At 59.1% G+C, this 26065-nt stretch overlaps 1 protein-coding gene across 2 annotated transcripts in view; it reads left to right on the top strand.

Moving 5' to 3' along the window:
- NOTCH1 (notch receptor 1) overlaps positions 1–26065 on the top strand; it is a 44804-nt gene that overhangs the window by 15377 nt on the left and 3362 nt on the right. The window contains exons 3-33 of one of the 2 annotated variants that reach the window (XM_074608685.1): positions 4252–4514; positions 4890–5228; positions 8673–8795; positions 8969–9202; positions 9345–9500; positions 9603–9788; positions 10234–10347; positions 10940–11053; positions 12045–12278; positions 12610–12720; positions 13495–13687; positions 13944–14089; positions 14416–14529; positions 15521–15640; positions 15994–16146; positions 16560–16788; positions 16952–17153; positions 17299–17452; positions 17708–17892; positions 18090–18222; positions 18675–18794; positions 18900–19012; positions 19540–20111; positions 20835–21263; positions 22063–22211; positions 22836–23052; positions 23398–23488; positions 23763–23928; positions 24670–24965; positions 25298–25445; positions 25558–25655. In XM_074608685.1, coding sequence (XP_074464786.1) covers positions 4252–4514; positions 4890–5228; positions 8673–8795; positions 8969–9202; positions 9345–9500; positions 9603–9788; positions 10234–10347; positions 10940–11053; positions 12045–12278; positions 12610–12720; positions 13495–13687; positions 13944–14089; positions 14416–14529; positions 15521–15640; positions 15994–16146; positions 16560–16788; positions 16952–17153; positions 17299–17452; positions 17708–17892; positions 18090–18222; positions 18675–18794; positions 18900–19012; positions 19540–20111; positions 20835–21263; positions 22063–22211; positions 22836–23052; positions 23398–23488; positions 23763–23928; positions 24670–24965; positions 25298–25445; positions 25558–25655 — 5902 coding nt within the window. Of the gene's footprint in view, positions 1–4251; positions 4515–4889; positions 5229–8672; positions 8796–8968; positions 9203–9344; positions 9501–9602; positions 9789–10233; positions 10348–10939; positions 11054–12044; positions 12279–12609; positions 12721–13494; positions 13688–13943; positions 14090–14415; positions 14530–15520; positions 15641–15993; positions 16147–16559; positions 16789–16951; positions 17154–17298; positions 17453–17707; positions 17893–18089; positions 18223–18536; positions 18795–18899; positions 19013–19539; positions 20112–20834; positions 21264–22062; positions 22212–22835; positions 23053–23397; positions 23489–23762; positions 23929–24669; positions 24966–25297; positions 25446–25557; positions 25656–26065 lie in introns of both variants that reach the window. The other variant, XM_074608684.1, reaches the window with a different exon arrangement.

Here is a 26065-nt window from a genome sequence, read left to right as displayed (position 1 = left end):
CACCGGTATTTTTAGCCGTTCCTGCCTGGGTCGGGAACGGGGCGTGCGTCACGCGTGGGACCAGGAGCATGGCCACGCTGGCCACTCCGGGCATCTCACAGGGGCTCCTCAGGACCCCAGGGAGCTTGGCCGCCTTTCACCTCCTCGGAGCTGGTTTCTAATGGCTCTTCTGAGCTGTTTTGATCTTGGAGCACCCGCCCTGTCCTCTGCCAGCGCATATATCTATAATTAAAGCATAGCTTTAATGTCTCTTCTGCTAATTTCCATAAGCTGCTTGGGGTTTGGTTTGGGTAGCCCTCGCTTGGGAAATGCCAAAGGAAAAACCACAGGGTGATCTTCACCTGGCTGAGCCTGCAGGGACGTCGCATCCTCCATGTCTGCTCACCTGGGAGACCTGATGCCACCACCCACTGGTATCTTTTTTACAGAAAATAAAGCTTTGCTCCCTGGGCTGAGCTTCAGGAGTGGTTTTAAGCCTCTGGAGAAGTAGGTGGGACGTATGATGAGGTTGCAACGTGGCTGGGAGCTGAACCAGGCTCTGCTGAATCCAGCCTTTCCAGACCTAGGAGAGATGAAAAGTAGCTACGTCTTGGGCTGGCCTTATTCTTCACCTGGTTTTTGATCTCTTGCTTTGCATGCGAGGCTCGTCTCCAGGCTTTCCTCCGCAGCCGGGACTCTGAAGCTGTTGCGGTCGTCAGGCTTTTAAATGCAGCTCGAGAGTCTCTGGCTGTGAGTGAGCTCTGGGAGCTGCGCGGGGAGGAAACAGCAGGGGATGATCCCATGGCTTCGTCAGCAGCCATGCTCTTCCCTGCCACGTCTCAGACTCGCAGCATGGGCAGGAACAGCATCGTTTCTGTGCAGAAGTATCTATAGATGATGCAGGAGTGGTGTCGAAGCCGCCGGGTGCGAGGCTGCCGGTGGGCACATCCCGGGCGCTGCTGTGTGCGAGCAGAGGAGCGTCTGGTGTCCTCATTTCGTGCTCTTGCACTCTTGTGGTAGTGATATCCCTGCCGTCAGAGACTGAGGTGACTTAGGAACTGTGGAAAGAGGTTGAGAGGGCTCCCCCAGCTGGGAGCTGGCACGGTGTGTGGGTACGTGGGGGCTGTCCCCGTCCCTGCTGCGGTTGTGACCCGGGAATCGCCAGGCATCCGCAGCAGGTCTGTGCTGCACAGATGCAAACTCTGCACAATGCAAACTCCTCCGTGGGTTGCAGGAGGGACTACTGGATTTTAAGGGTGCCTTTGTTGTATTGCTTTTTTTCCGAAGAGTTGCTTCACCAGTACTCCTCAGTGGCTGGAAATACCCCTCCTGCAGGGAGGAGAAATGCGACGCGTGAGCGTACCCTGGTCCCGCCTGCCCGCGAGCGCCCATCGCTCCGCTCAGCCCCTCCAGCCAGGGCAGACCCCTGCCAAGCCCTTCCCCGGCATCTGCAGCACCCTCCTCGCTGCTTGAGCTGATTGCGGCCATAAACCAGCTCTTAGAACAAACGCATAGGAAGCCACTTAAAAAAAATCTGCAAACTCCATGAAACTTGAGGGGTTTCCTGAAGCAAAAGCCTGGAAAGCACCCGGGCAGCCCAGCCTGGGCACTGCCAGCGGCCCCAAACCCCCCGGTGCCTTCAGGCATGGGCTCCCCTGTTCCCCAGGGGAGTTCCTCCAATCACAAATTAACCTCCTGGCTAATAACCGTGCCCATGCTTGGGCTGGGCTCTGCTCTGGCTTCCCATCCATGAGCTCAAACCACCGTTTGCCTTCACTGAAATTGGAAACGGTCTGAAAACTAATTGGGTGGGAGGGCTTTCGGCTCCGCGCCCCTCGCCCCGGCCTCGCTGAAGCCCCGTGATATGGGAACCCCGATCCCAGTGGATCCCCCCGGGATGCAGAGCATCCCCTCCTGGTCCCGGCTGCCCATGGCTAAAGCCCACTCTGTGGCCGTTCCCGCGCACTCGGTGTTTCCCGCGCTGCCCTTGGGGCTCTTTGTCCAGCATCGAATAATTTTTTTTTTTCTTACTCCTTTTTTTTTTTTTTTTCCTGCCTTTTTCTCCCATTGGAGCATCTCGTGACGCTTCCCTGTCCGCCAGCCGCCGCCAGAGCCCGGAGGATTGTTTTAAGAAAAAAAGCGTGTGTGGTGCGGGGAGGCAGGGGGGGCGAAGAGCGGTGCTTTTAACAGATGACTGCACACTTGAGCGGTTTGCCGGCGGCGTGCCTTCGCCGGCCGCCCGGCCCCGCACAATGGCCCCTCTCAGCCCTCGCATTCCCCCACGCGGGGCCACGGCGCAGCCACCCAGAAGCGCCGTCGCCCCACGGCCGCGGCGCCCCGGGCTCGGAGCTGGGCATGGACCGCGGGCGCCGGCAGCTGCTCTGCCTCATTAGGATGCACACCTGCTCCCCGCCGCCCTTTGTGTGCCGAGCAGATGCCCTGATTTATTATTATACACATTTTCTTTTTCATTTGGCCTGGATAATGCCGTCTCATTAACTCAAAATGTCTCCGAATCCTGACAAATTCTCACACAATCCCCAACAATGAAATCAGAATTGGGTTAAAAAAAAAAAAAAAAAAAAAAAAGAAGTAGGGGAAGAAGAGAAGGGGGGAGCAGGGCCGAAATGTGGTGCCGGCGTGGCGCGGCAAAGCACGGTGGCTCCGGGTTGGGGCCGGCTGAGGGTGGGGGTTTGCTGCTGTGCTTCACCGGAGGAGCCCCACGTTCTCGTTTTGGGGTTCGCAGGCTGGTGGGGGTTGTGGGTGGGTGCTCTGCTCTGCGTTCCCTGCAACCCTCCCTGCTCACCCCAGGGGGGTTGTGTGCTGCAGGAGCCTTGGAGGCCATGCACAAGGCTCGGTCCCACCAGCTGATGTGGCGACGGCTGCGAGCACATGGGGGATGCCCCAAACCCCACCCTGCCAAAGCACAACGGGGAGCACGGTCCCCCAGTGCCCGGGTGCTGTCGTCTTCCCCAGCCATCACCTCCGGCGGTGGTTGGCTTACCCCGAGCTCACGACAATGCATGCAGCCACCCCCAAATTTATTTCTGCTCCCGAGGCCTCTGATAGCCGCCCGGCATGAGCAGAGCGCAGCGTGCCCTGCTCTGCTGCAGTGGCATTGCCATCGCGGTGTGGGACAGCAGCGTGCCGGCTGCATCTCACTCCTCCCATGCCCAACTCGCGACGGCTGCTCGGCGCAGCCCAGCCAGGGTGGAAAATCCCCCTTTGGAAGCGGCGTAATGTGAGCAGAGCTGGTTGGGGACAAAACGCGTGGCATCTCACGTTGCAGACGTGATACAAGAGATGCTGTGCTGGGAGGGTTTGCGCTGAAGGGCCTCATCCCCGGCATCTTTTGATGTCAGGTTCCCTCAGTCTCTCTGTGCACAGCTTTGCTCCGTCCTCCCTTTCCTGGGGGGCAGCTCCCCCCTCTGCAGGATTCTTCGCCAGCTCTGCATCCTCGACAGGATTTACCCTTGTGGCCCGTCCCCGTCGCCAGTCCCGGTCCTGCAGCAGGCAGTTGGTCCAGCCCCGTCGGCCAATGGTGACAGATGGTAGAGCTGGTGGCCGCGTCGGGTGGGCCTTTTCTCAGGGCCCCCATGCAGAGGGACGCGGCAGCCGGGGCCGCTCGTCCCTCCTTGTGCAGGGTTCATCTTTGGGGAAGATGTCAGCAGGCTGTGAGGAGCAGGAGCGTGTCCTGCCTGCTACCAGCCAACACTGAGCCCGTGTTTGATCATGTTCGAGTGATTTCGTATGATGGAGGGAAGATAAAAACCACTCTGGTGGAGCAGGGACTGTGGTGCAGGCAGGGACAGGCAGGGGTGTAGGACTGTCCCCGTGCTGCTTGGCCCCACGGGCCACGGCGGGGTTTCCTCTCCCTCGGGATCTGTAGGTGCCCTGGGTTGGGTGCAGGTATGGGGTTGACCCTCCTGGCTCCACCACGTCCCCCCTTGTGCCTTGGTTTCCTCTTCAGCAAGTGGGGTGGCAAAAAAAGCCCGTTGCGATGAGAAGCAGGACGTCAGCGCTGGAGGCTGCGGTTCTGCAAGTCGGTGCAGGCCCCTGGATGGGGGACGCCTTTGTTCTCAGCGCCTCTTTCATCTTCCTCTTCTCAGCCCAGAGCGGCCAGGGCAGAGCCTTGCAATTGCCAAACCCGACGTGCCGGGATGCAGTGCGGGGTCAGTCTGGAGAGGCGTTGCCGGATCCGGTCCCTGGGGTGGCCGGGTGCCCCGCAGCCATCACGTCCCATCCCGCTGACGGCGTGTCTCGTCCCTCCAGGTGTAGCGGTGCCTACGTGGGCGAGCGGTGCCAGTTGCCCAACCCCTGCCTCAGCTCCCCCTGCAAGAACGCCGGCACCTGCACCCCGGTGGTGCGCGGCAGCACCGTGGACTACACCTGCGCCTGCCGCCTGGGCTTCACCGACGAGCTCTGCCTGACGCCCCGCGACAACGTCTGCCTCAGCAACCCCTGCCGCAACGGGGGCACCTGCGACCTGCTGACGCTCAGCGAGTACAAGTGCCGCTGCCCACCGGGCTGGTCAGGTGAGGCGGTGCCGTGGGGACACAGTGACACGGTGACGCGGCCAGCGGGGAGGGGGACAGCCGGTGACAGGGGTTGCTCCTGGAAAAACCCCATGGATGGAGAAGGGTGCTGCCTCTGATTTTGGCTTCCTCCAACACTGGGGGAAAGGAGGGGAGCCTGCACACCTGAGCAGGGGTTAGGGAGGGTCCGGGCTGGGTGAGCTGCAAGCCTCCTGCATGGGTGAGGGTTTTTGGGGGAGCAGAGGTGGGGGGAATTAGTTGCACCCCTTGTGAACACAGTCCCAGAGCCGGGTCTGCGCCCCAGCACAAAGCTCACTCTCGCTAAGAGCCTGAGCTGTGGTTTGCATCCTCATCCTCCCTCCCTGCCCTCCCCAGGCAAAACCTGCCAGCAGGCCGACCCATGTGCCTCCAACCCCTGCGCCAACGGCGGCCAGTGCGTCCCCTTCGAAGCCCACTACATCTGCCGGTGCACCGCCGGCTTCCACGGTGCCAACTGCAAGCAGGACGTGAACGAATGCAACATCTCACCCTCCGTCTGCAAGAACGGCGGGAGCTGCACCAACGAGGTGGGCACCTACCAGTGCTCCTGCAAGCCGGCGTACACCGGGCAGAACTGTGAGCACCTCTACGTGCCCTGCAACCCCTCGCCCTGCCAGAACGGGGGGACGTGCCGCCAGATTGGAGACACCACCTACGACTGCACCTGCCTGCCAGGTAGGGGCTGCCTCCGATGGGGGGATACGGGGACCAGGGACCCTCTTGCAGTCGCTTTGCCCCCCCTAAACAAGTAGTGCCCAGTCTTCTCTTCCCCTCAGTTATGGCTCTGAGAGGGACAAAAACGAGGGGCCGTGGGCTCACTGTGCCGCCTGCGTTTGGGAAGACGTTGGGCAGCGATGCCCGAAGAGAAGAGGTCACCCGGGGGCTTTTTATATTTGGTGATTCACCAAAATAGCTCTTCCAAAACAACTGTTGCAGCAGAGGCCCCTGTGCGGATGCTCATATTCCAGAATAAGAGTGCCTTTTTCCGCTTTAGCTTAATCCACTTCCAGAATGGAATAATTAGCCCGGAATAGCTATTTTGGAAAGTTTCCGAGTGCAAATGGAGTTGGGGAAGGGAGACCCTCTCCGTGCTCACTGCTGCTCCCTCCGGCAAGCGCCAGAGCAGCCCAGCCGATTTACAGCCTCTGGAATGAAGGGCTCTTGTGGGAGGGGGGCCGGTGGGGGCTGTCCTGGGGCTCAGCACCCTGTACAGGAGCTCAGCACCCTGCGGGGGAGCTCAGCACCCTGCGTGCCAGAGGAAAGAGAAGCGGCTGTGAATGGGCCCCCTGACCCCGGCAAGCCCTTTCGCTTCTGCCCTCGGCAGCGGTCTGCAGGGAGCGGAAGGGGCTGCGTGCAGCCCCACGTTGCCCCCGGCCCCGTGACAATGAGAGAAATGAAATAGCGGAGTTTCCTGCCGGCGGGTGGCACAGCCCCGAGCCAGGCTACCGCCCGGTGCAGCCCCATGCTTACACCAGGCTGTGTTTGCCAGGGGGCGAGTGCCATTTCTCGCCCAAGCCAGCCGCGCTGGCCGGCTGCGGCAGATGCGGAGGGGATGCATCCGCCCTCTCCCTTGGAAGGAAGCTGAGGGCAGTGTTAGGCCGCCTGAGAAGCCCCTCGTGGGCTTGCTTTTGTCTCCTCTGGTCGCCCGTAGCCCCACAGGGGCTGGGGCAGGATGAGGGGTAGGCGGCTTCTCTGCTCTGCTCCCCAGGCAGTGCTTGGCATTGCCGGGGGGAGCTCCAGCCTCCCCCAGCCATAGCTCCTGCCCCACCACCACTGGGGACATGGCATCAGGGTGGGGATGGGGTCCCCCAGCCAGCACAGACGTACCCGCATCCTGCTGGCAGCCCAGGAAGATGCATGATCCCCGTGGGGTAGCATGGGGGATCTCATCTTGATCTCTGGCACAGGCTCAGAGGTTCAGTCCCCTTCCCAAAGCTTTTGGCTGCAAAAATTCAGGAGACCCAGTGGTGAAACCCTGGCCCAGGTTGCCCAGAGAGGTGATAGGTGCTCCATCGCTGGAAGCATTCAAAGTCAAGTTGGATGGGGCTCTGAGCAACCTGATCTAGTTGTCCCTGCTCCTTGCAGGGGGCTTGGACTAGATGGTCTTTAAAGGTCCCTTCCAACCCCAACTATTCTATGGTTAACCATCGAAAATACGCAGGGCCCTGCAGGATCTCCTGCTTCCCCTCCATGCCTGCTCACCCAGGCTGGAGCAAAGCTCCTGTCCTTCAGGGCAGCAAGGCGCTGAGGCTGACGGCACGAGCGGTGCCGGGGAAGGAAGCCTTTCCTTCCAGGATGAGCGGGTGCAGCCGGGAGCTCCCAGGGGCGATGCTCTGTGGGAGCAGCCCAGAGCCCTGGCCCGGCCGCGCAGTGTTGCCGCCGGGACGGGCAGGAGGAGCAGCGCTGGCCCTGCCCTGCCGTTCCGCTGACGAGGCACTTTCCCCAGAGCAGCCTGAGCATGGGGCAGGTTGGGGTGAGGTTTGGCCCTGAGGGAGCATCCCTGCTGCAGGGGGCCGGAAAACGGCGCTTTCACACCCAGCTGCGGCTTCGTGGGCCGCTTCCAGGAGCTTTGCATGCTGCACGAGCTGGTTTGTCTCCCGTGGGGTGGCACGGCCCCCGCTCCGGGGGGGACAAGGGGAGGGTCCCTCGGCACCGCCGCCATCCGGCATGGCTCGCTGCAGGAGCTGCATCGGCTTTGGGCAGAGGCAGGAGGGACAGGGGGCTGTTTCTCATGATAAGAGGGTGATTGATACGCTGGTATGCAGCGCAGCAGACCTGAAACAATGTCCCCTTTTCATTCCCGGAGAGGCCTGGCCGTACCGGGTTTCTTCAAGTTAAACTAATCATGGCTGTTTTATCATGCCATCGCTGTAGAATGTAACCCTGAGTTTAAAGTAATTGCAGTACTAATTACTCATTCGGATGGTTCAAAATGAGTTAATCCTGGTATCTAGGACATTGCCAGTTATTGCTGTTCAGTCTCAGCCCAGCTGCTTAAAAATGAGGCGCAAATCAATGTTATCTGCTTTGGACTCCTACCAGCAATCGTAAATAGCTGTTGCTGCTCCTTGTGTGATGGGGCTGAGGCTACGGGGGAGGGGAAAATATGGCCCTTCGGAGAGAGTAGGGGGAAAAGCCCCAGCTGGGACAGGGTCTGGGGTCCCACAGAGGCTGAGCCTGGACACCCGGTCCCTTCCCCGTGGAGGCGGAGGTGACGCAGTGAGCTGCCTGCGCCGGGGAGCAGCCTGGTCCGGACCTGCAGAACACCTTGGGGAGTTAGGGGGAGCTGCAGGTGCACGCTGGCACCGCTGGCATTGCCAACCCGACCCTGAGCGCCGGGGGGGGCTTGGAAGGCAGACACCCAACGAGGGGCTGGGTGGGGAGCTGCGCTGCCCTTACAGCAAACACAGCTCTTAACCCACGTTGCAGTTTGGGGGGGACGGGGTGGCTTGGCAGATGCCCTGCGAAGGGCTTGGTTATTTTATTTCTGCTGCAGACAGCGCTGGGAGAGGCCGGGGGCGGCATGGTTTCCATGCCTGCTGCACGCTCAGGTGGAGGCGATAAAACAAACCCGAGCGGCCGGGCTGGGATTAGCCCCGCGCCATGCAGGGCGGTGGTTCACCCTGCCAGGGACTCGGATCCCCCTCCGGGGGAAGCGCTGCTGATGAGGCTCTTTACATGTGAAATTAAAAGCCGGTGATTCAGCACCGGGTGCCGCAAGCCTTCGTGGGAGCAGCCCCGGTTCATCCCGGCTTGCTGTGGAGCCAGATCCTCCGCTGCTCGGGGCGAGCGTCTCCGCAGCCGGGGGCTTTGGCAGACGAGCCCCGCACCGGGGACGCCCTGTCTGCCCTGCGTGGAGGAAGCCGCCGCTGCTTGCCAGGCTCCGGTGATGGCGGCCTGGCAGGGAAACCTGCACGGCAGAACCGAGCCCCAGCAGAGGCGGGACAGGGCTGGGGATGAAACCAGGCGGCTGGCTTCAAAGCCGGGCTGGGAGCGCCTGGCGCACGCTCAGCACCCAATAACCGGCAACCTGCCATCGGCGGGGGGGTGGCGGGGGGCTGAGGCAGTGGCACGGCCGGTTGGTCGGTCGGCATCACAGCAGACATCTCCTCTGCACAGGGTTCACGGGTCAGAACTGTGAGGAGAACATCAATGACTGTCCGGGCAACAACTGCAAGAATGGGGGCACCTGCGTGGACGGTGTCAACACCTACAACTGCCAATGTCCGCCTGAGTGGACAGGTAACGCCGCCGCTGGCAGCGAGGGTGGCACGGGGCTGGGTGGGAGGACAGGTCCTGTCCCAAGGGATGCCGGGGACCGGGCGGGGAGAGCCGTCCTGCTTCGCAGCGATGCTTGGGGAACCTGCAGGAGCTGGGCAGCGCCAGCCTCATGCAGGTGCCCTGTCCCCTGGCAGGTCAGTACTGCACCGAGGACGTGGACGAGTGCCAGCTGATGCCCAACGCCTGCCAGAACGGGGGCACCTGCCACAACAACCATGGCGGCTACAACTGCGTCTGCGTCAATGGCTGGACGGGTGAGGACTGCAGCGAGAACATTGATGACTGTGCCATGGCCGCCTGCTTCCACGGGGCCACCTGCCACGACCGGGTGGCCTCTTTCTACTGCGAGTGCCCCCACGGCCGCACAGGTGAGGCCCTGTCCCATCTTCCCCCTGCTCACGGAGTGGGATGGCAGCTCCTGGTGTGTCCCCTGCCTCCTAGCTGAGGTCTCGGTGTGCGATGACTTGTGTGCCCATCACCCTTGACATGTGCGTGCCTTTTGCTGCCCAGGTTTGCTGTGCCACCTTGATGACGCCTGCATCAGCAACCCCTGCAACGAGGGCTCCAACTGCGACACCAACCCCGTTAACGGCAAAGCCATCTGCACGTGTCCTTCGGGGTACATGGGGCCCGCCTGCAACCAGGACGTGGACGAGTGTTCGCTGGGTGAGCGCCGGGGCTGGGCTCATACAAGCGGCCAAGGAGCAGCTTGGGAAAGCACCGGTGCAGCCGGGAGCGTGTCCTTTAAGCCGTGCTTGTGTTTTGCAGGAGCCAACCCTTGTGAGCACGCAGGGAAGTGCATCAACACCCAGGGGTCCTTCCAGTGCCAGTGCCTGCAGGGCTACTCGGGCCCTCGCTGTGAGATCGATGTCAACGAGTGTCTCTCCAACCCCTGCCAGAACGATGCCACCTGCCTGGACCAGATCGGGGAGTTCCAGTGCATCTGCATGCCCGGTGGGTGGGCAGCCCTGCAGACCCCTGCCCCTGTGCTGGGTGCGGGCGGCGGGAGGGCTCCGGGTGCCCCTGAGCTTCAGCTTGTTGTTGGTTTGGGTGAGAAGCCATGGGAGGTGCCTGGGGACAGCAATGAAAAGAAAGAGCTTGGTAAAGATTGCACGTTCTCCCGCAGCAGTGGCAGGACGGGAGGTGAGAGTTGGGCACCATCATCCCTGCTCTGCACTCCTCCTCTTGCCGAGCTCGGTGGCTTGGATCAGGCCAAAGGCAGGGAGATCTGGGATGGACAACCATGGAGCAGCTTGTGCGTCAGGTCCCACCACCTGTAGCACCGCTCCTGAGCTGCCTTTGTAAAGACAGAGGGACCAAATACACCCTGGTGTAACCTGCCCGTCCTTCGCGTTGTGCCGGCCCCGTGCTGCGGCGCTGACGCTGGGTCTCTCTGCAGGTTACGAGGGGGTTTACTGTGAGATCAACACGGACGAGTGTGCCAGCAGCCCCTGCCTGCACAACGGCAACTGCCTCGACAAGATCAACGAGTTCCACTGCGAGTGCCCCACCGGTACGCGGCATCCATCCCGCTGCCATCGCGGTGGAAACAAAGCCATGGTGCATCCCGGCTCGAGCTGGGAAGGAGCAGAAAATGAGCTCCTTAAATTTCGGAGACCCCCAAAATGGGGAGAGGGCACTGAGCACCTCTTGGTGCTTTTGGTGGGGGGGTTCACCCGTAATGGTGAGGGGCTGAGCCCCATGTGGGCGATGGTCCAGCCCATGGGAGAGGGGAAGGAGGATTAAACTCCGTGGCTTTGCACTTGAAAAGGCCCCTCTTTGGGAAGGAGGGCCGGGGGCCGGGGGGGGCTGCGCCAGCGGCTTTGAATGTGGTGTCAAAGTCACGGGGTGGAGCGGAGAATGGGGAGACGGTTAATCTGTGAAAGGAGGTTTTGAAGTTCAGAGACTTTGCTCCTCTAGAGATGTAAATAAGATGCTCTCAATGGCGGGTCGCAGCCCCACATTCAGGGCCCCCAGCAGCCATCCCCATGGAAACCCGGCGCCCCGGCTGGGACGCGGGGGGCCCGGCGGGATCTGCCCAGCGGCGGGGGGAGGCCGGCGGGTCCGGCCGCTGCACGGGGACGTGACTTCTCCCTCCGTTCCAGGCTTTAACGGGCACCTGTGCCAGTTCGACATCGACGAGTGCGCCAGCACCCCCTGCAAGAACGGCGCCAAGTGCGTGGACGGCCCCAACACCTACAGCTGCGAGTGCACCGAAGGTGAGGGGTCCGGGGGGCTCGGGGGAACAAGCCACCTTTCTGCCCCATGGTGTGCTGCAAAACCACATCACTGAATTATTAACACCTGCCCACCTCCCCAAACACCTGCCGTGGGACATCCCCGAACCCCCTGGCAGTGGGGTCGCTCCCTGCTGCCATGACTCCCGTGGGACAGGACTGTCCCTTTTCCCACACGATGGAGCGAGCGGAGCCCTGCTGCCCGCCAGCCCCGCAGCCGGGTGTAACGTGCCCAGCGCTCATTAGGTGTGGCCCCGCAGCAGCCGTCCCGCCGTGCTCCCTGCCTCGGCGGCGGGCGGCAGCGAGGGGGAAGGCAGGAAGGAAGGAATAAAGCTGCCTCTATGGGGACGCAAGGTGCAGGGCTGCGGGGGCTTGCCGACCGAAACCCAAGGAGCGGTTGCACAAAATGATGACTTGAGCCCTGGTGGCAAACAGTGGCTCTTTTGTGGAGCAGCTCCCGCCAGAAATCTTCCAGCTGAATGGCCTCTAATTAGTGTCTTGCTAATGCCAAGCCCCGATGAAAAGCTGCTATGTGGGCTTGGCGGGGTCTAGTCAAAGCTGTACTTTGTCCTCAGCTCTCCACCCCCAGCCCGGCGGGGAGGGAGCCGGCCAGGAGAATAGGATCTGTCGGGGGGGTTATTATTCGGGGGTGCTTGTGGCCGACCCCCCCGTGCGCTCCGGGACGAGCCGCAGGCGAGCGCGGGGCCCCGCTCCTGAGCCGAGGCGGCTTTAATGCAGGTCATTGTGCACCCCGGGACAAAGCCCGCGAGCCGGGGTCTGACCAGCCCCGCCGCCAGGGTACTCCCCTGCCTGCACCCTACTCCCGGGGGTCCCGAGGCTCATCACGGGGAGGGTGGGCAGGCCAAGCCATCCCGATGTACTGCCCCACACCTGGCCAGGGCGAGAAGGAGTGTCCCCCCACCCTGACCCCGCATCCCACATCCTGACCCCGTGTCCCTCCCGCGGGTGGCAGGTTTCTCGGGCGCTCACTGCGAGATCGACATCGATGAGTGCGACCCCGACCCGTGCCACTATGGGACCTGCAAGGACAGCATCGCCGCCTTCACCTGCCTCTGCCAGCCCGGCTACACGGGCCACCGCTGCGACATCAACATCAACGAGTGCCAGAGCCAGCCCTGCAAAAACGGGGGGACCTGCCAGGACAGGAACAACGCCTACAACTGCCTCTGCCTCAAAGGGACCACAGGTGAGCGGGAGGGACCCCCCGGGGGCTCCACGCGGGTCGGCCGTGCTGCACGGCACCTCGGTCCCATCCCCATCCCCGGGCGGGTTGGCCCTGGGCCACCGCCAGCAGCCGCCCTGGTGGCGGGGCCAGCCTGGGGCGTCCTCGGTGAGGGCGAGTTCTCCCGGTTTGGTGCCCGGCTCTCGCAGGAACCGCGCCCCAGCCGGGGGCCGGGGAGCTGCTGGTGGCGGAGGCGCTTTGTTGTGGAGTGGCGGTGGCGGTCAGTGCCGGTGGGCTTCGTTTTGCCTCGTCAGCGGGGCCACGGACCCCCTAATGGCACCGCTCTCCTCCCCAGGGCCCAACTGCGAGATCAACCTGGACGACTGCGCCAGCAGCCCCTGCGACTACGGCAAGTGCATCGACAAGATCAACGGCTACGAGTGCACCTGCGAGCCAGGGTACACAGGTGAGAGCAGTGCGTGGTGGCCATCATGGCACCCTGGGACCTGATCTGGATGCAGCCTTTTGTCAGGGAGCCCTGGGATGTCCCCTGTCCCTGCAGCAGTTCAAGGATGCCCGCAGCTGGTGGTGCTCCACGCAGCTGGGGCAAGGGTGCAGCCAGGAGGGGAGATGCTGCCATCCCACTTGCCGGAGGTTTTGCACCCTCCAGCGCTCCTGTTTGTTCAGGAGGGTGACCCTGGCTCAGGCCAAAATCAAAGGGGTGTCTGGTGCCGCGAATTCGACTCCCGCTGCGCCCACTCCCATGGGTATCGGGTTGCCGCCTTGTCCGACTGGTTTGTTTGATCGCTGCTGGAAATGGCGGAGGGCTTTGATGGCAGCAGCCCCCGCCTCTCCCCGCTCCCGCAGCCCCTTGTCCTTCTGCCCGCCGGGAGCCGCAATAAAGCCTGGCTTTGTCAGCCGTGGCAGGTAGGGTTACAGGCTGAAACCGACTCCCTTCGTTAGTCCCTCCTGGACCAAACGAGCCCAGGGCATGGCCTCTTCCCAGTCACATTTAATTAAGCCAGGCAGGCGATGCAGGGGTGTGAAGTCACCCTACCCAGAGGGAGCCCGCTCCTATGTGTCCAGCACACGTGTGCCCAGAGATCTGAGCCTCTGGCAGATGTTCCCTGGGTGGCTGGAGGGGGGGACCTGCCCGATGGGTGCCTCCCCGGAGGCAGTGCGTGCCCACTGTGCCGTGCATCCTACGGGGTAACACTTCCTCACACCCCCCCTTTCCCAGGGCGAATGTGCAACATCAACATCGATGAGTGCTCCAGCAACCCTTGCCACAATGGGGGCACGTGCAAGGATGGCATCAACGGCTTCACCTGCCTCTGCCCCGAGGGCTTCCACGACCCCAAGTGCCTGTCTGAAGTGAACGAGTGCAACAGCAACCCCTGCATCCACGGGAAATGCCACGACGGGCTCAACGGGTAGGCTGGAGGGCACGGGGGCTGCTGGGGGGGCCGCAGGGACCAAAGGGCCACCCAGAAAAGTCAAGGTTAGAGGCAGGGTGAGCAGCCATCCCCCGTGCTGGAGCTCATCCGTGCTCCGTGCTGGTGGTGAGGGATGTTTCGCTGCAGGGCCATGATTATGAGCCAGGGTTTGCTGGGTAAAAGATGGCTGGTGTAGCCAGGAGGGCCAGGTCAGACCAGATCCCATGCGTTATGCCCCAATTTTTCCCCAAAGCTACAGGTGTGACTGCGACCCAGGCTGGAGTGGGACAAACTGTGACATTAACAATAACGAGTGTGAATCCAATCCCTGCATGAACGGTGGCACCTGCAAGGACATGACCAGCGGCTACATCTGCACCTGCAGGGAGGGCTTCAGCGGTAAGGGTGCAGGCGGGGACACCGCCCCGTCCCCCCCACGGTGGGGCCTGGGTGGGGGCAGTGGGTGGGTGCCCCATGATGCCAGATGAGCTGGAGGCTTCGCTGTGGGGCTGGTGGAGACCCCAGGTCTGGTTGGGAGATGTGGCAGTGCAGCCTAGGGACCTTCAGCAGAGTTCAGGCACCCATGGCTGGAGCTGAGAGCAGAAGGCTGTTCCAGGGCGATGGGTGGGCCATTGCCATTGTCACCATGTCCCCACTGTACCCCCAGCCCCCTCCCACCAGCACACCTCCATCACAGCCACTTTTATCGGTTTTTCCTAACACAGGACCCAACTGCCAGACCAATATCAACGAATGCGCTTCCAACCCCTGCCTGAACCAGGGCACCTGCATCGACGATGTCGCTGGCTACACCTGCAACTGTCTCCTGCCCTACACAGGTGAGGGGGAGCCCCCCCGTGTCCCCTGGGCCGTCAGCGGGGCTCTGCAGGGCTGTTGCTTTGGGTGTGACAGCAAATCGGTCCCTCTGCACATGCAATGAGCCACCACCAGCGCAGAGGCTTCCCTCACACTGCCCTGCCGTGGGGCTGCCCATGGCCACAGCTCCACCTCCCTGTACCGTGGTACAGCTGGAGGAAACTTGGAAGAACTTTGGGAAGCAGCCAGCCGAGAGCTTCCTCCCTCTTCCTCCTCCTCCTCCTCCTCCTGGAGGGCACCGAGGTGGTGGCTCAGCCACAGCCTGCACCAGGCGGCCGCCCCCCTCCCACCCCACCGCCCTGGGGGGTCGGCGCTGCCGGTGGCCCCTTTCTCCTGCCATGACGCTCACGCTGGAAAAAGCGAGCTGAGGCCGAGGGCTTGGGGGGATTCTGCTGAGCCAATTCCTGTTTGCCGGCCTCCCGCTTCCGCTCGCGCAGAGCGGCAGCCGGTGCACAATTGCAGGAAGCCGTGAGCCGTTTCCTGCCCTCGGCAGTGGCCATAGAAACCCCTGGGGGGACGGGGACGGGGCAGGCGGGGAGGGGAAGGCTCTGGAAAATAGCAAAGGCCAGTTCAGGAGATACTGGCTGACAGGGAAGATAAGGGTTCGGAGGGAACGTGTCCCTCAGCTGGACGTAAACAGGAAAAGCGGCTGAGAGGGACTGGGGGGAGCGCAAGGGGGAAAAGACACCCCGAGCGGTGGTTCCCTGCCAAAGGAAGTGTGCAGCGCTTTAATGCAGCCCAGATTGCCAGGGCTTAAAGGCTTCGTGGGGGGCCTGGGGTCATGGGGGACCAGGAATGGAGCAGACGGCCCCAACTGCGCTGCCCTGGGGCGATGGGGAAGCCCAGAGCCTCCCCAGGGCTGGCAGCGGCCCAGGGCCAGGGGATGGGGGTAGCCGGGTCTTGGGCCACCCGTGGTTTCGGAGCGGGTGTCAGTGGGTGCTTGTGCCTGTGCAGGAGCCACCTGTGAGGATGTGCTGGCCCCCTGCGCTGGCAGCCCCTGCAAGAACGGTGGCGAGTGCCAGGAGTCAGAAGACTACGAGAGCTTCTCCTGCAGTTGCCCCTCTGGCTGGCAAGGTAGGGGCATGGCCTGTCTTGGGGATCAGCACACCCTACTCTCCTCAGCTGCTCAGGGAGTGGAAGGTGGAGGGGAGGGAGCATGGCTGGGGAGCAGCGGGCAGGTGATTGCCCCCATGCCCTGCCAGACGGGAGCAGCCCTGCACGGTGCCTGGCCTCGGGGAGGGTCCTGACCTGCCCCACGGCTTAGCTGGGTGGACGGGACGTTGCCATCACCCTCACCCCTTGGCGAGGGCAGTTTGCTGTGAGGGCTCCCACCGTGGTGCAAGAGGTGCCCAAGACGTCGTCATCATCCCCGGGGCCTTCGCCAGCACCTCCAGCCCACATGGTCCCTGTCCCGCTCTGTCCCGCAGGTCAGACCTGCGAGATTGACATCAACGAGTGTGTGAAGAGCCCCTGCCGCAATGGGGCCACGTGCCAGAACACCAATGGGAGCTACCGCTGCGCCTGCAGAACCGGCTTCACCGGCCGCAACTGCGACACCGACATCGATGACTGCAAGCCCAGTAAGAGTGGGGGCCGCTCCGCAGACCATGCTCAGCCTGCACCCAGCCATCAGCTCCATTACCCTTTCTGGGGCTGGGGTCCTCCTCCCCGTGCATGGTCTGGGCCATGCTGCAAGCCCTTCTTGGGCTTTTGGGCCACCTCGAGCCCGTCCTGGTTGAGCTGCATCAATCCAAGGCCAGACAGGAGCTGGCTGGGGGGTATAATGACGTGCAGGCGGTGAGCAAGTGTGTCCCATGTGCCCTCCTTGTGCCCAGTCACCTGGTGGGGCTGGCCCAGCTTCTGCCTGGTCCATGGGCTCTGTCCCATCCCTCCATGTGGCCAGGGGACACGTGTGGGGACAATTCCGCAGGGCAGGGCTGCTGCACCAGGGCTGGACCCATTGCATCTTCACATGCACATCCCTCCTCTCCAGATCCATGCCACAATGGTGGCTCCTGCTCCGATGGCGTCGGCACGTTCTTCTGCGAGTGCCTGGCTGGTTTCCGTGGGCCCAAGTGCGAGGAGGACATCAATGAGTGTGCCAGCAACCCCTGCAAGAATGGCGCCAACTGCACCGACTGCGTCAACAGCTACACCTGCACTTGCCCCTCTGGCTTCAGCGGCATCCACTGCGAGAACAACACGCCTGACTGCACCGAGAGGTACAGCCCGGCACTGCTCCTGCCACGGGCACAGCCCTTGTCAGGGCTGGAGCAAGGGGCTGAGGTCCCTGCGCTGCCCCGTAGCCCTGGGCCAGTTTGTGGGGGCTTCGGCACAGAGCACGACCAGCAGTGACTCACCGGGACGTGATGTCTGTGTTCCCAGCTCCTGCTTCAACGGTGGGACCTGCGTGGATGGCATCAACACCTTCACCTGCGTCTGCCCGCCCGGCTTCACGGGCAGCTACTGCGAGCATGACATCAACGAGTGTGACTCCAAGCCATGCCTGAACGGGGGCACGTGTCAGGACAGCTACGGGACATACAAGTGCACTTGTCCCCAGGGATACACCGGGCTCAACTGCCAGGTAGAAGACCCTTGGGCTGTCGGACGCTGACCCCAGTGTCCATCCGTGCATGCTTGGTGTGGGGATTTGGGGTGTCTCTGCAGTCTCCACACCTGCAGGAGCTCTGCTGGATCCTGACCCCCATCTCTTGCTCTGCTCCCCCCAGAACCTGGTGCGTTGGTGCGACTCCTCTCCCTGCAAAAACGGAGGCAAGTGCTGGCAGACCAACAACCTGTACCGCTGCGAGTGCAACAGCGGGTGGACAGGGCTCTACTGCGATGTCCCCAGTGTCTCCTGCGAGGTGGCTGCTAAGCAGCAAGGTAAGTCCCTGCCATGTGTATGGGCTCACAGGGCCAGGGTGGGGTCCCGTGGTGGCCCCCGTGCTGGGCTGTGAGCAGGGACGTGCTCAGTTGTCTTGGTGGGGATCTTTGGCATGACCGGAGCGATCTCAAGGATGGCTCTCAGGTGCACCCACCAAGGCTGCAGTCCTGGCTTCGATTCCTGGTGGCCAGGACAGGGCCCTGTGGTGTGCGGGTGTCACCAAGGTCCCCGTGTCTTTCTGCTCTCCCTGGCAGGTATCGATGTAGCACATCTCTGCAGGAATTCAGGGCTGTGTGTGGACACTGGCAACACTCACTTCTGCCGCTGCCAGGCCGGTTATACTGGCAGCTACTGCGAGGAGCAGGTGGATGAGTGTTCTCCCAACCCCTGCCAGAATGGAGCCACCTGCACAGACTACCTGGGAGGCTACTCCTGCGAGGTGGGTGCCGTGGGGGACAGAGATGCGTGGGGAGAAAGCACCAGTTCCTGCCTTCCTGCTGCCCAAGGAGCTGCCCCAGCCTCGGGCTGGCTCGGTGCCCCTCTACCGAGTTGAAGGCTGGGGTGCTGGCTGTGCTCCTGCAGCCGTGTGGGAACTGAGCGAACCTCTCTGATAGTTCCCCTCTTCCCTCCTTGTAGTGTGTGGCTGGTTATCATGGAGTTAACTGCTCGGAGGAGATCAATGAGTGCTTGTCCCACCCATGCCAGAATGGAGGAACCTGCATCGATCTCATCAATACCTACAAATGCTCCTGCCCCAGAGGAACTCAAGGTAAATTACTTCCCCAGGCTGGGGCATTAGTGGGCTGAGTGCAGATATCCTCGGTATCTGCTCATTAGCTGCTCGGGCTAGCAGAAGCAAATGCAGCGGTAGAGGTTTGTGGTTGCTCGCGAGCTTAGCTATCAAGGCCACGCAACCTTGGATGCAAGCTGCGCGGTGCTGCGTGCCTCCTGCCAGAGCAGCAGCTCAGATGGCCATTGAGTTGGCCAGGCTCAGCCCCTTCGCAGGGAAGGCTGACACAAGGGACAGCCCGGCACCCCGATACTGTTTGATGAGCTGTGTGGGTTGTTCCCCCATTTCTCTAGGGGTGCACTGTGAGATCAATGTGGATGACTGCAGCCCTTTCTTTGATCCTGTCACCCTGGGGCCCAAGTGCTTTAACAATGGCAAGTGCACGGATCGGGTAGGTGGCTACAGCTGCATCTGCCCCCCTGGCTTTGTAGGGGAGCGCTGCGAGGGAGACGTCAACGAGTGCCTGTCCAACCCCTGCGATGCCCGCGGCACCCAGAACTGCGTGCAGCGGGTCAATGACTACAAATGCGAGTGCCGACCGGGCTATGCAGGTGAGCGCTGCATTCCCCCTGCCCCCAGCCCTGCAGCCCCCCCCAGCCACCCCAAGCATCTCGCACCCCTTCCTCTGCTCCTCACGCGCTCCTCTCCCTCGGCAGGCCGTCGCTGCGACACCGTGGTGGACGGCTGTAAAGGCAAACCCTGCAGGAACGGTGGAACGTGCGCGGTTGCCAGCAACACTGGCCGTGGCTTCATCTGCAAATGTCCCCCGGTAGGTACCTGCTCCGCTCCAGCTCTGAGCATGGGATGTTGCATGGGCCCTGAAAGTCAAGGGGCCAGTTTAGCCCCTGAGGCTTCCCCAGCTGGGGTAGCCAGGGGTAGGCATGGAGGGGAAGATGTTTTGCTGTGGGTGCTCACTGGAGGGAGGTGTATCCGTATTTACGTACCCTCCTCACTTGCAAGGAGACTGGGTTGGGTAGGGAGAAGGAGGTGGCTCAGCCCTGCAGGTACGACGCACAGCTCTGTAGGACACACTCTTGCCTGGTTGACCATTATCTGCACCACGTAAAGGTGGAGCAGGCAGCTATGGAGAAGAGCTCCCTTCATTCTGAGGGGGATGCCCTAACGGGGTTTATTTCTAGATTATTCTCGCCCATCACTACTTTCAGAGGACGTGCCAGAGCCATGCCCTAGGTACATGGATCTGATTCACTGCGTTTGTGCTGAGTTTCCCAGAATACACACGTGTATAGGACAGCGTCAGTGATTCTGACTGCCTCCTTGCTGTCACCTCCCCAGGGTTTTGTGGGTGCCACCTGCGAGAACGACTCCCGCACCTGTGGGAACCTCCACTGCCTGAACGGTGGCACCTGCATCTCCATCCACAAGAGCTCCAAGTGCATGTGCGCGCCGGCCTTCACGGGTCCCGAGTGCCAGTACCCAGCCAGCAGCCCCTGCACATCCACCCCCTGCTACAACGGGGGCACCTGCGAGTTCTTCAGCGATGCCTCCCCCTACTACCGCTGCAACTGCCCTGCCAACTTCAACGGACTCAACTGCCACATCCTCGACTTCGATTTCCAAGGTGGGATCGGGCAGGATATCATCCCCCCCAAAATTGAGGAGAAGTGCGAGATTGCCGTTTGCGCGGGGTACGCCGGCAACAAGATCTGCGATGCGAAATGCAACAACCATGCCTGCGGCTGGGACGGGGGCGACTGCTCCCTGAATTTCAACGACCCCTGGAAGAACTGCTCCCAGTCTCTGCAGTGCTGGAAATACTTCAACGATGGCAAGTGCGACTCTCAGTGCAATAACGCCGGCTGCCTGTACGATGGATTTGACTGCCAGAAATACGAAGGGCAGTGCAAGTAAGTGACTTGCTCATTGGCCCTCTTGTTTTAAAGCCGTCACCTCTGTTCTGATCATCTGGGGGAATTTTCTGCTAGGGATCCTAAGTGCAGACACGTTATTCACTCTCTACGTTCTGTTCTGCTGTCTATGGGGCTGCAACTCAAGCAACCGTACTTCCCTGTGGTCTTACTGAGTTTATATACACTTGGAAGCTCTCTGGGTTTGGCTCATTCCAGACGGCTTCCCCGTCCTTGCTTGCATCACGCCACAGAAGTGAATTCTCCAACTCAGAGTAGTAACACAGTGAGTTTCAGTGTAGGGAGACCCCAGATGGAGGAGCAGACAGAAAACATGATGATGTTAACATCCAGGCATCTACCAAGCATTGTCTTTGGCAACAGCAGGAACTTAATCCCAGATTCCTGGATGAACTCTGGTCTGAGTAACTATTCTGTATCCCCACATCTTCTCTGAGTCACAGTAATTTGTCCCTTTTCCTGGCATCTAAATTGCAACTTATAATTTAACAGCTGTTATCTTTCACCTGCAGAGGTGAAGGCTTCACAGCGCTGCATGGAACAGTTGCCTTCTATGTAAACTGGCTTAGTGTCTATCAGGATGAAGAATATTTATATAAAAGAGAGGTCCTTGTGGACCACCGCTTATTTTCTCAGCAGACGGGTAATATGCGCAGTACTTGGTCTAATTCATTTTTCTGCCTTTCTTTTTCTTCTGCCCAGCCCTCTGTATGACCAGTACTGCAAAGATCACTTCTCAGATGGTCACTGTGACCAGGGCTGCAATAATTTTGAGTGCGAATGGGATGGTCTGGACTGTGCAAACAACATGCCGGAGAAGCTTGCGGACGGCACGCTGGTGGTGGTGGTCCTCATCACTCCCGAGAACCTGAAGAACAACTCTTTCAACTTCCTGCGGGAGCTGAGCCGCGTGCTGCACACCAACGTGGTCTTCAAGAAGAACCCCAAGGGGGAGTATATGATCTTTCCATACTACGGCAATGAGGAGGAGCTGAAAAAGCATTACATCAAGAGGTCAACAGAGGACTGGTCAGATATGTCTAGTGCTGTCATCAACAAAGTGAAGAGCAGCCTCTACTCCAGGGCTGGCAGAAGGCAGAAGAGAGAGCTCGATCAGATGGACATCAGAGGGTAAGGGGGACCACTGGGCTCCTTTTTCACTGAGCAGCATTTGTTTTCTGTCTTGATAATAGTAACAGGCTATAAAGGGAAGGATGTAGGCCAGATAATTGTATTTAGATGTTGCTTTCTGTGTGAACAGAAACCGGATTTTGCTCTCGTGTGGGAAAAGCGAGTGATCGCTCAGGAATCCCTGATACAATGCCGCGCCGACTCTCACGATTGAAGGAGTCCTGTGTATTGTTGGGAGCCGGGGCTGGGCTGGGTGGGACCTGGAAGCAGAGGTTGGCCTGACCGACTGTCTGACTTCAGGAAGTCATTAAGTTAAGCCTCAGTTTCTCCCTGGGAAATGCTTTCTAGAGCTTTGTTGTAAAACTCAATTACTGCAAACTGTGTTTGGAGATCTTTGATATAAACATATAGATCTAACCTCCTCCCTCTCTGTGGGCTCAATCAAAAGCCACCAAAAGCAAAGGAGTTAGAGCAGCGAAACTGATGTGAAAAGATCTGAAGGCTCCCAAACAGCATGATTTAAGATACCGTAGTGTCTGGGTAATTTTAAAATATTGTGAAGCAGAGACTCCCTTCCGTTCCTGTAGATAAGGAGTTAGATTTCACAGTATTCATTGAGGCAAATCCAATAGACCATGAGCGTGAGCTGCAGGGCTTGGGCCACGGGGAAGCGAGGAGATGGGGTCCCACCTTCTGATTCCCACTGGCGGGGGGTTAAGGAGGGAAGGGAGACAGGGCTCGTCTGTCACCTCAGCGTGGGCATCGCTCCCTGTGTCTCATTGACTCTTCTCTCGCACAGATCCATTGTCTACTTGGAAATCGATAACCGCCAGTGCATCCAGTCATCTTCCCAGTGCTTCCAGAGCGCAACCGATGTGGCGGCGTTCCTGGGGGCCTTGGCCTCCCTTGGCAACCTGAACATACCCTACAAAATAGAAGCCGTTAAAAGTAAGTACAGCTGGTCGGCTGGGGAGGAGACAGCTAAAACTTTCCAACCTTATCCATGTTTAGTTATCTGTGAGCTGGCTGCATTTGAGCACAGTCTGGTTTTAATAACCTTGCATCCTTTTTTTTTTTTGTCTTTAAGTCTGTTCTTAAAAAAAATTGCAAAACCAGTTTATTATTTTTGCTTATTCCAGGTTTATTTCAAAATCATTATCACTATAAAAGTTATTAAAAAAAAAAAAAAAAAGAAAAGAAAAAGAAAACCCAAGGAGCTCCAATCAATCAGTGACATGCGAGGAGTTGAAGTTTGTAGCTTGAAAATCCCCCCTAAATCCTTTTGTCTTAACAGCTCAATGCAAGCGCAATGATTTGAAGTTTGCTAATCCTTTTCCTTAAAGGAGAAAAAAGTGAAGCTGTCTCCTGATGCACACTGGCTTGTGCAGCCGAGAATTTGCCGATAGTTTGCAATTCTGATTAATAGCGTATAAAATGACCTTATTTTGGGGGGGCTGATTTAGATCAGTCTTAGGTACCTCTATTAACTAATTTTCCTTCATTTCCACCCTGTCACTGGTTTGCTATGCAGCTTAATGTCTCAGCATCTCTTTGTGCCCCACTGTTTTGTAGGTGAAACAGCTGAGCCCACGAAGAACTCCCAGCTGTATCCTATGTACGTGGTGGTGGCTGTGCTGGTCTTGCTTGTTTTCATTGGAGTGGGAGTACTGGTGTCTCGTAAGCGGCGCAGGGAGCATGGGCAGCTTTGGTTCCCAGAAGGCTTCAAAGTGACAGAGTCAAGCAAGAAGAAGCGACGAGAACCACTTGGGGAGGATTCTGTTGGACTGAAGTGAGTAATTTGCTTGCTAACCCGTTAAACACAGCGCAGCGGGGCTGCTCGGGGCTCTTCTGAAAGAACCCATCGGAGTTCTGTTCTCTAGTGCATCATATTGGCGCAGTGGGGAGGAGAAAAATCAGGTTTCTTAAAGTTCTGCATGGGGGAAACAGTGTTTCCTTCTGGAGGAGGTTTTTAAATGCTTTGTGGTCCGTTTGTACTTGGTAAAAAATGAAAGGCAACCTGAGGGGAAATTGCCTTGTCGATTCTCCTTTCAGGTTGTGCATGTAGATAAACACAGTCCGTCACAGACTGGTTCCTGCAGAGGAGCTAATTTTTTGTATGGTTTTATTTTTAAAGACCCCTCAAAAATGCTTCAGACGGCACGCTGATGGATGACAACCAAAATGAGTGGGGTGATGAGGAGACCTTGGACACCAAGAAGTTCAGGGTAAGCTCACTGCCACATCCCCTTTCTGTGCTGCGAGTCGTCGCTCGCTGGGTTTTGTCGTGGAAGGAGCAGAGCGCTGTGAAAGCAGCAGAGCGCAGGGACCTCAGGCATCTGGTCTGCGCTGCACATCGCTGCTGCCGGCTCCTTGGCTAACCTGCGTGTGACAAACGCGCCTCTGAGACTTGCAGAGCCTCCCAGGCGAGAGCTCAGCCCCCTGCTCCCACCCCGACTCGTGCGCTTTGCTTGGTGCTCATTTCCCGCTGTCGTTCCTCAGTTCGAGGAGCAGGCGATGCTGCCCGACACGGACGATCAGACGGACCACAGGCAGTGGACCCAGCAGCACCTGGATGCCGCTGACCTGCGCATATCCTCCATGGCGCCCACCCCACCGCAGGGGGAAATCGATGCAGACTGTATGGATGTCAACGTCAGAGGTCCCGGTAAGGTGGATTCCTTTCATTTCTGTGCTGCTCGTCAGCTAATCTAAAATCCTCCCTTACCCCTCGCAGATGAGCAGCCCCAGGCAGCCCGACCTGTCTCCATTTCTAATAGAGTCGCTGCTAACCCTTCTGCATCCCATTGGTGCCGGTGTCTGTGATTTAGACATAGACCCTGTCACATTTTGCTTTCCATGAGATCTCTTTCGTTTAATCACTGAGATGGAAACTAGAGAATACAGAAGAAGTACCTATTAAATCATCCAGTTTTTATCTCTCTGCCACTCCTAGAGTCCTCTCCTCCCACCAAACTGCACATTTCCCAATCCTCTTTTCAGGGTTTTAACTGTAATAATAGTTAGTAGGCTTTTAAATTATTACAAACATTTGGTCTTCCCCACATCTGTGAAATTGTCCCCTGAAATAAGAAAAATATTTAAGGCTGCGCTGTACCGTACTCAAGTTTGCTTTGAGCAACCTTCCTTATAAATTGTACCTTACACGTTAGTGTGCGAGCTAGCAGATGAAATAGGAAAAGCAGTGAGTGGTGAGATACCACTAAGGAATTTCAGATCCATATCAGAGGAAGGATATTCGTGTTTGATGTTTAGAACCAGCCAGGAACTCAGTCTTGATGCACCCATGAGAATAAGCATCTATCGCAGGCAGAGCATCTTGCTGAGCCGCCTGCATTACAGAGGGGTAAAAAGCCTTTTTTTCACCGAGTTCCCCTGTGCTTTTCAGATGGCTTCACCCCCCTCATGATCGCCTCGTGCAGCGGAGGAGGGCTGGAGACCGGCAATAGCGAAGAAGAAGACGATGCTCCTGCCGTCATCTCCGATTTCATTTACCAAGGCGCCAGCTTACACAACCAGACTGACCGCACCGGCGAGACGGCGCTTCACCTGGCGGCCAGGTACTCCCGCTCGGACGCTGCCAAGCGTCTGCTGGAAGCCAGTGCTGATGCAAACATCCAGGATAACATGGGCAGGACACCCCTCCACGCCGCCGTCTCTGCCGATGCCCAAGGAGTCTTCCAGGTAATCGATCCTTTTGCCGCCAGTCTCAGGGTTTTCTGGGGAACGTACTGGTGCTACATATCGAGCCGATCACACAACTGAGCTTGTCACAGGATCTCCAGCTTGTCATGGTGAGGTGTGGGGTGAAAGTCTCACAGGCTGAAGCCCCTCTTGTCTCAGGGCAGCGCACAGCAAAGTAGCTGCCCTCGGATGTGCACCTCCGGACTGGTAGCGGGGACTGGAGGGACTGGCATCCAGAAAGGGGTTTGCAGGTCCTGAGACCTGGGTACCTGGCGTGCCGGCTGTCTGTCCCTCCTAACGTTTGTGTTTCCTGCCCTTTTGCCTTGTGGCAGATCCTCATTAGGAACAGGGCAACCGATCTCGATGCCCGGATGCATGATGGGACCACTCCTCTGATTCTGGCCGCTCGCTTGGCTGTGGAGGGCATGCTGGACGATCTCATCAACTGCCATGCAGACGTCAATGCCGTGGATGATCTAGGTACTGCAGGCAACCAAAACACAGGCTCCCTCCGGGGTGGAAGGAAGGGGCCGCTTGCTGTTACTCTTACCCCTCACTAACGCCTCTTCTATTTCATGGTCTTCCTCTGTAGGCAAGTCAGCACTGCACTGGGCAGCTGCTGTGAATAATGTTGAAGCCGCAGTAGTCCTCCTGAAGAATGGTGCCAATAAGGATATGCAGAACAATAAGGTAAGGGTCTCCTGGGCTGACGTGGGCAAGGAAAGAACCATTTTGGGAGTCCGTTAAAGGGTAAATTTTGCCTAAAATACAACACACTCTGGCACTGAGACTCTGATTTGATTGTTCTGCTATGAATGATGCTGTTGGATTTAGCTCAAAGGAGCATTTTGGGATTTGGTCCTACGGGTGATGTTGAGGGGCCATGCAGTGCTTGGTGAGCAGTGTGATACAGTGTTCGTGTGGCCATCTCCTCACATGTTCTGGGTCACTTGTAGGGTTCCTGGTTTGATATGGCTCAGCAGGGTAGGAAAAAGCAGCAGCAAAACCTCACCAGAGGAGAGACAATTACTGTCTGTGCCACCCAACTGCATGGTGTTGGGCGCGGAGCTCGGGATGGTGTTAGCCAGGAGAATCGGTGA

Source organism: Larus michahellis, chromosome 15 (genome assembly GCF_964199755.1).
Source record: "Larus michahellis chromosome 15, bLarMic1.1, whole genome shotgun sequence".
NCBI classification, from domain to species: Eukaryota; Metazoa; Chordata; class Aves; order Charadriiformes; family Laridae; genus Larus; species Larus michahellis.
The sequence above is the reverse complement of the archived record's forward strand: the minus strand, read 5'-3'. Positions and strand labels throughout refer to the sequence as shown.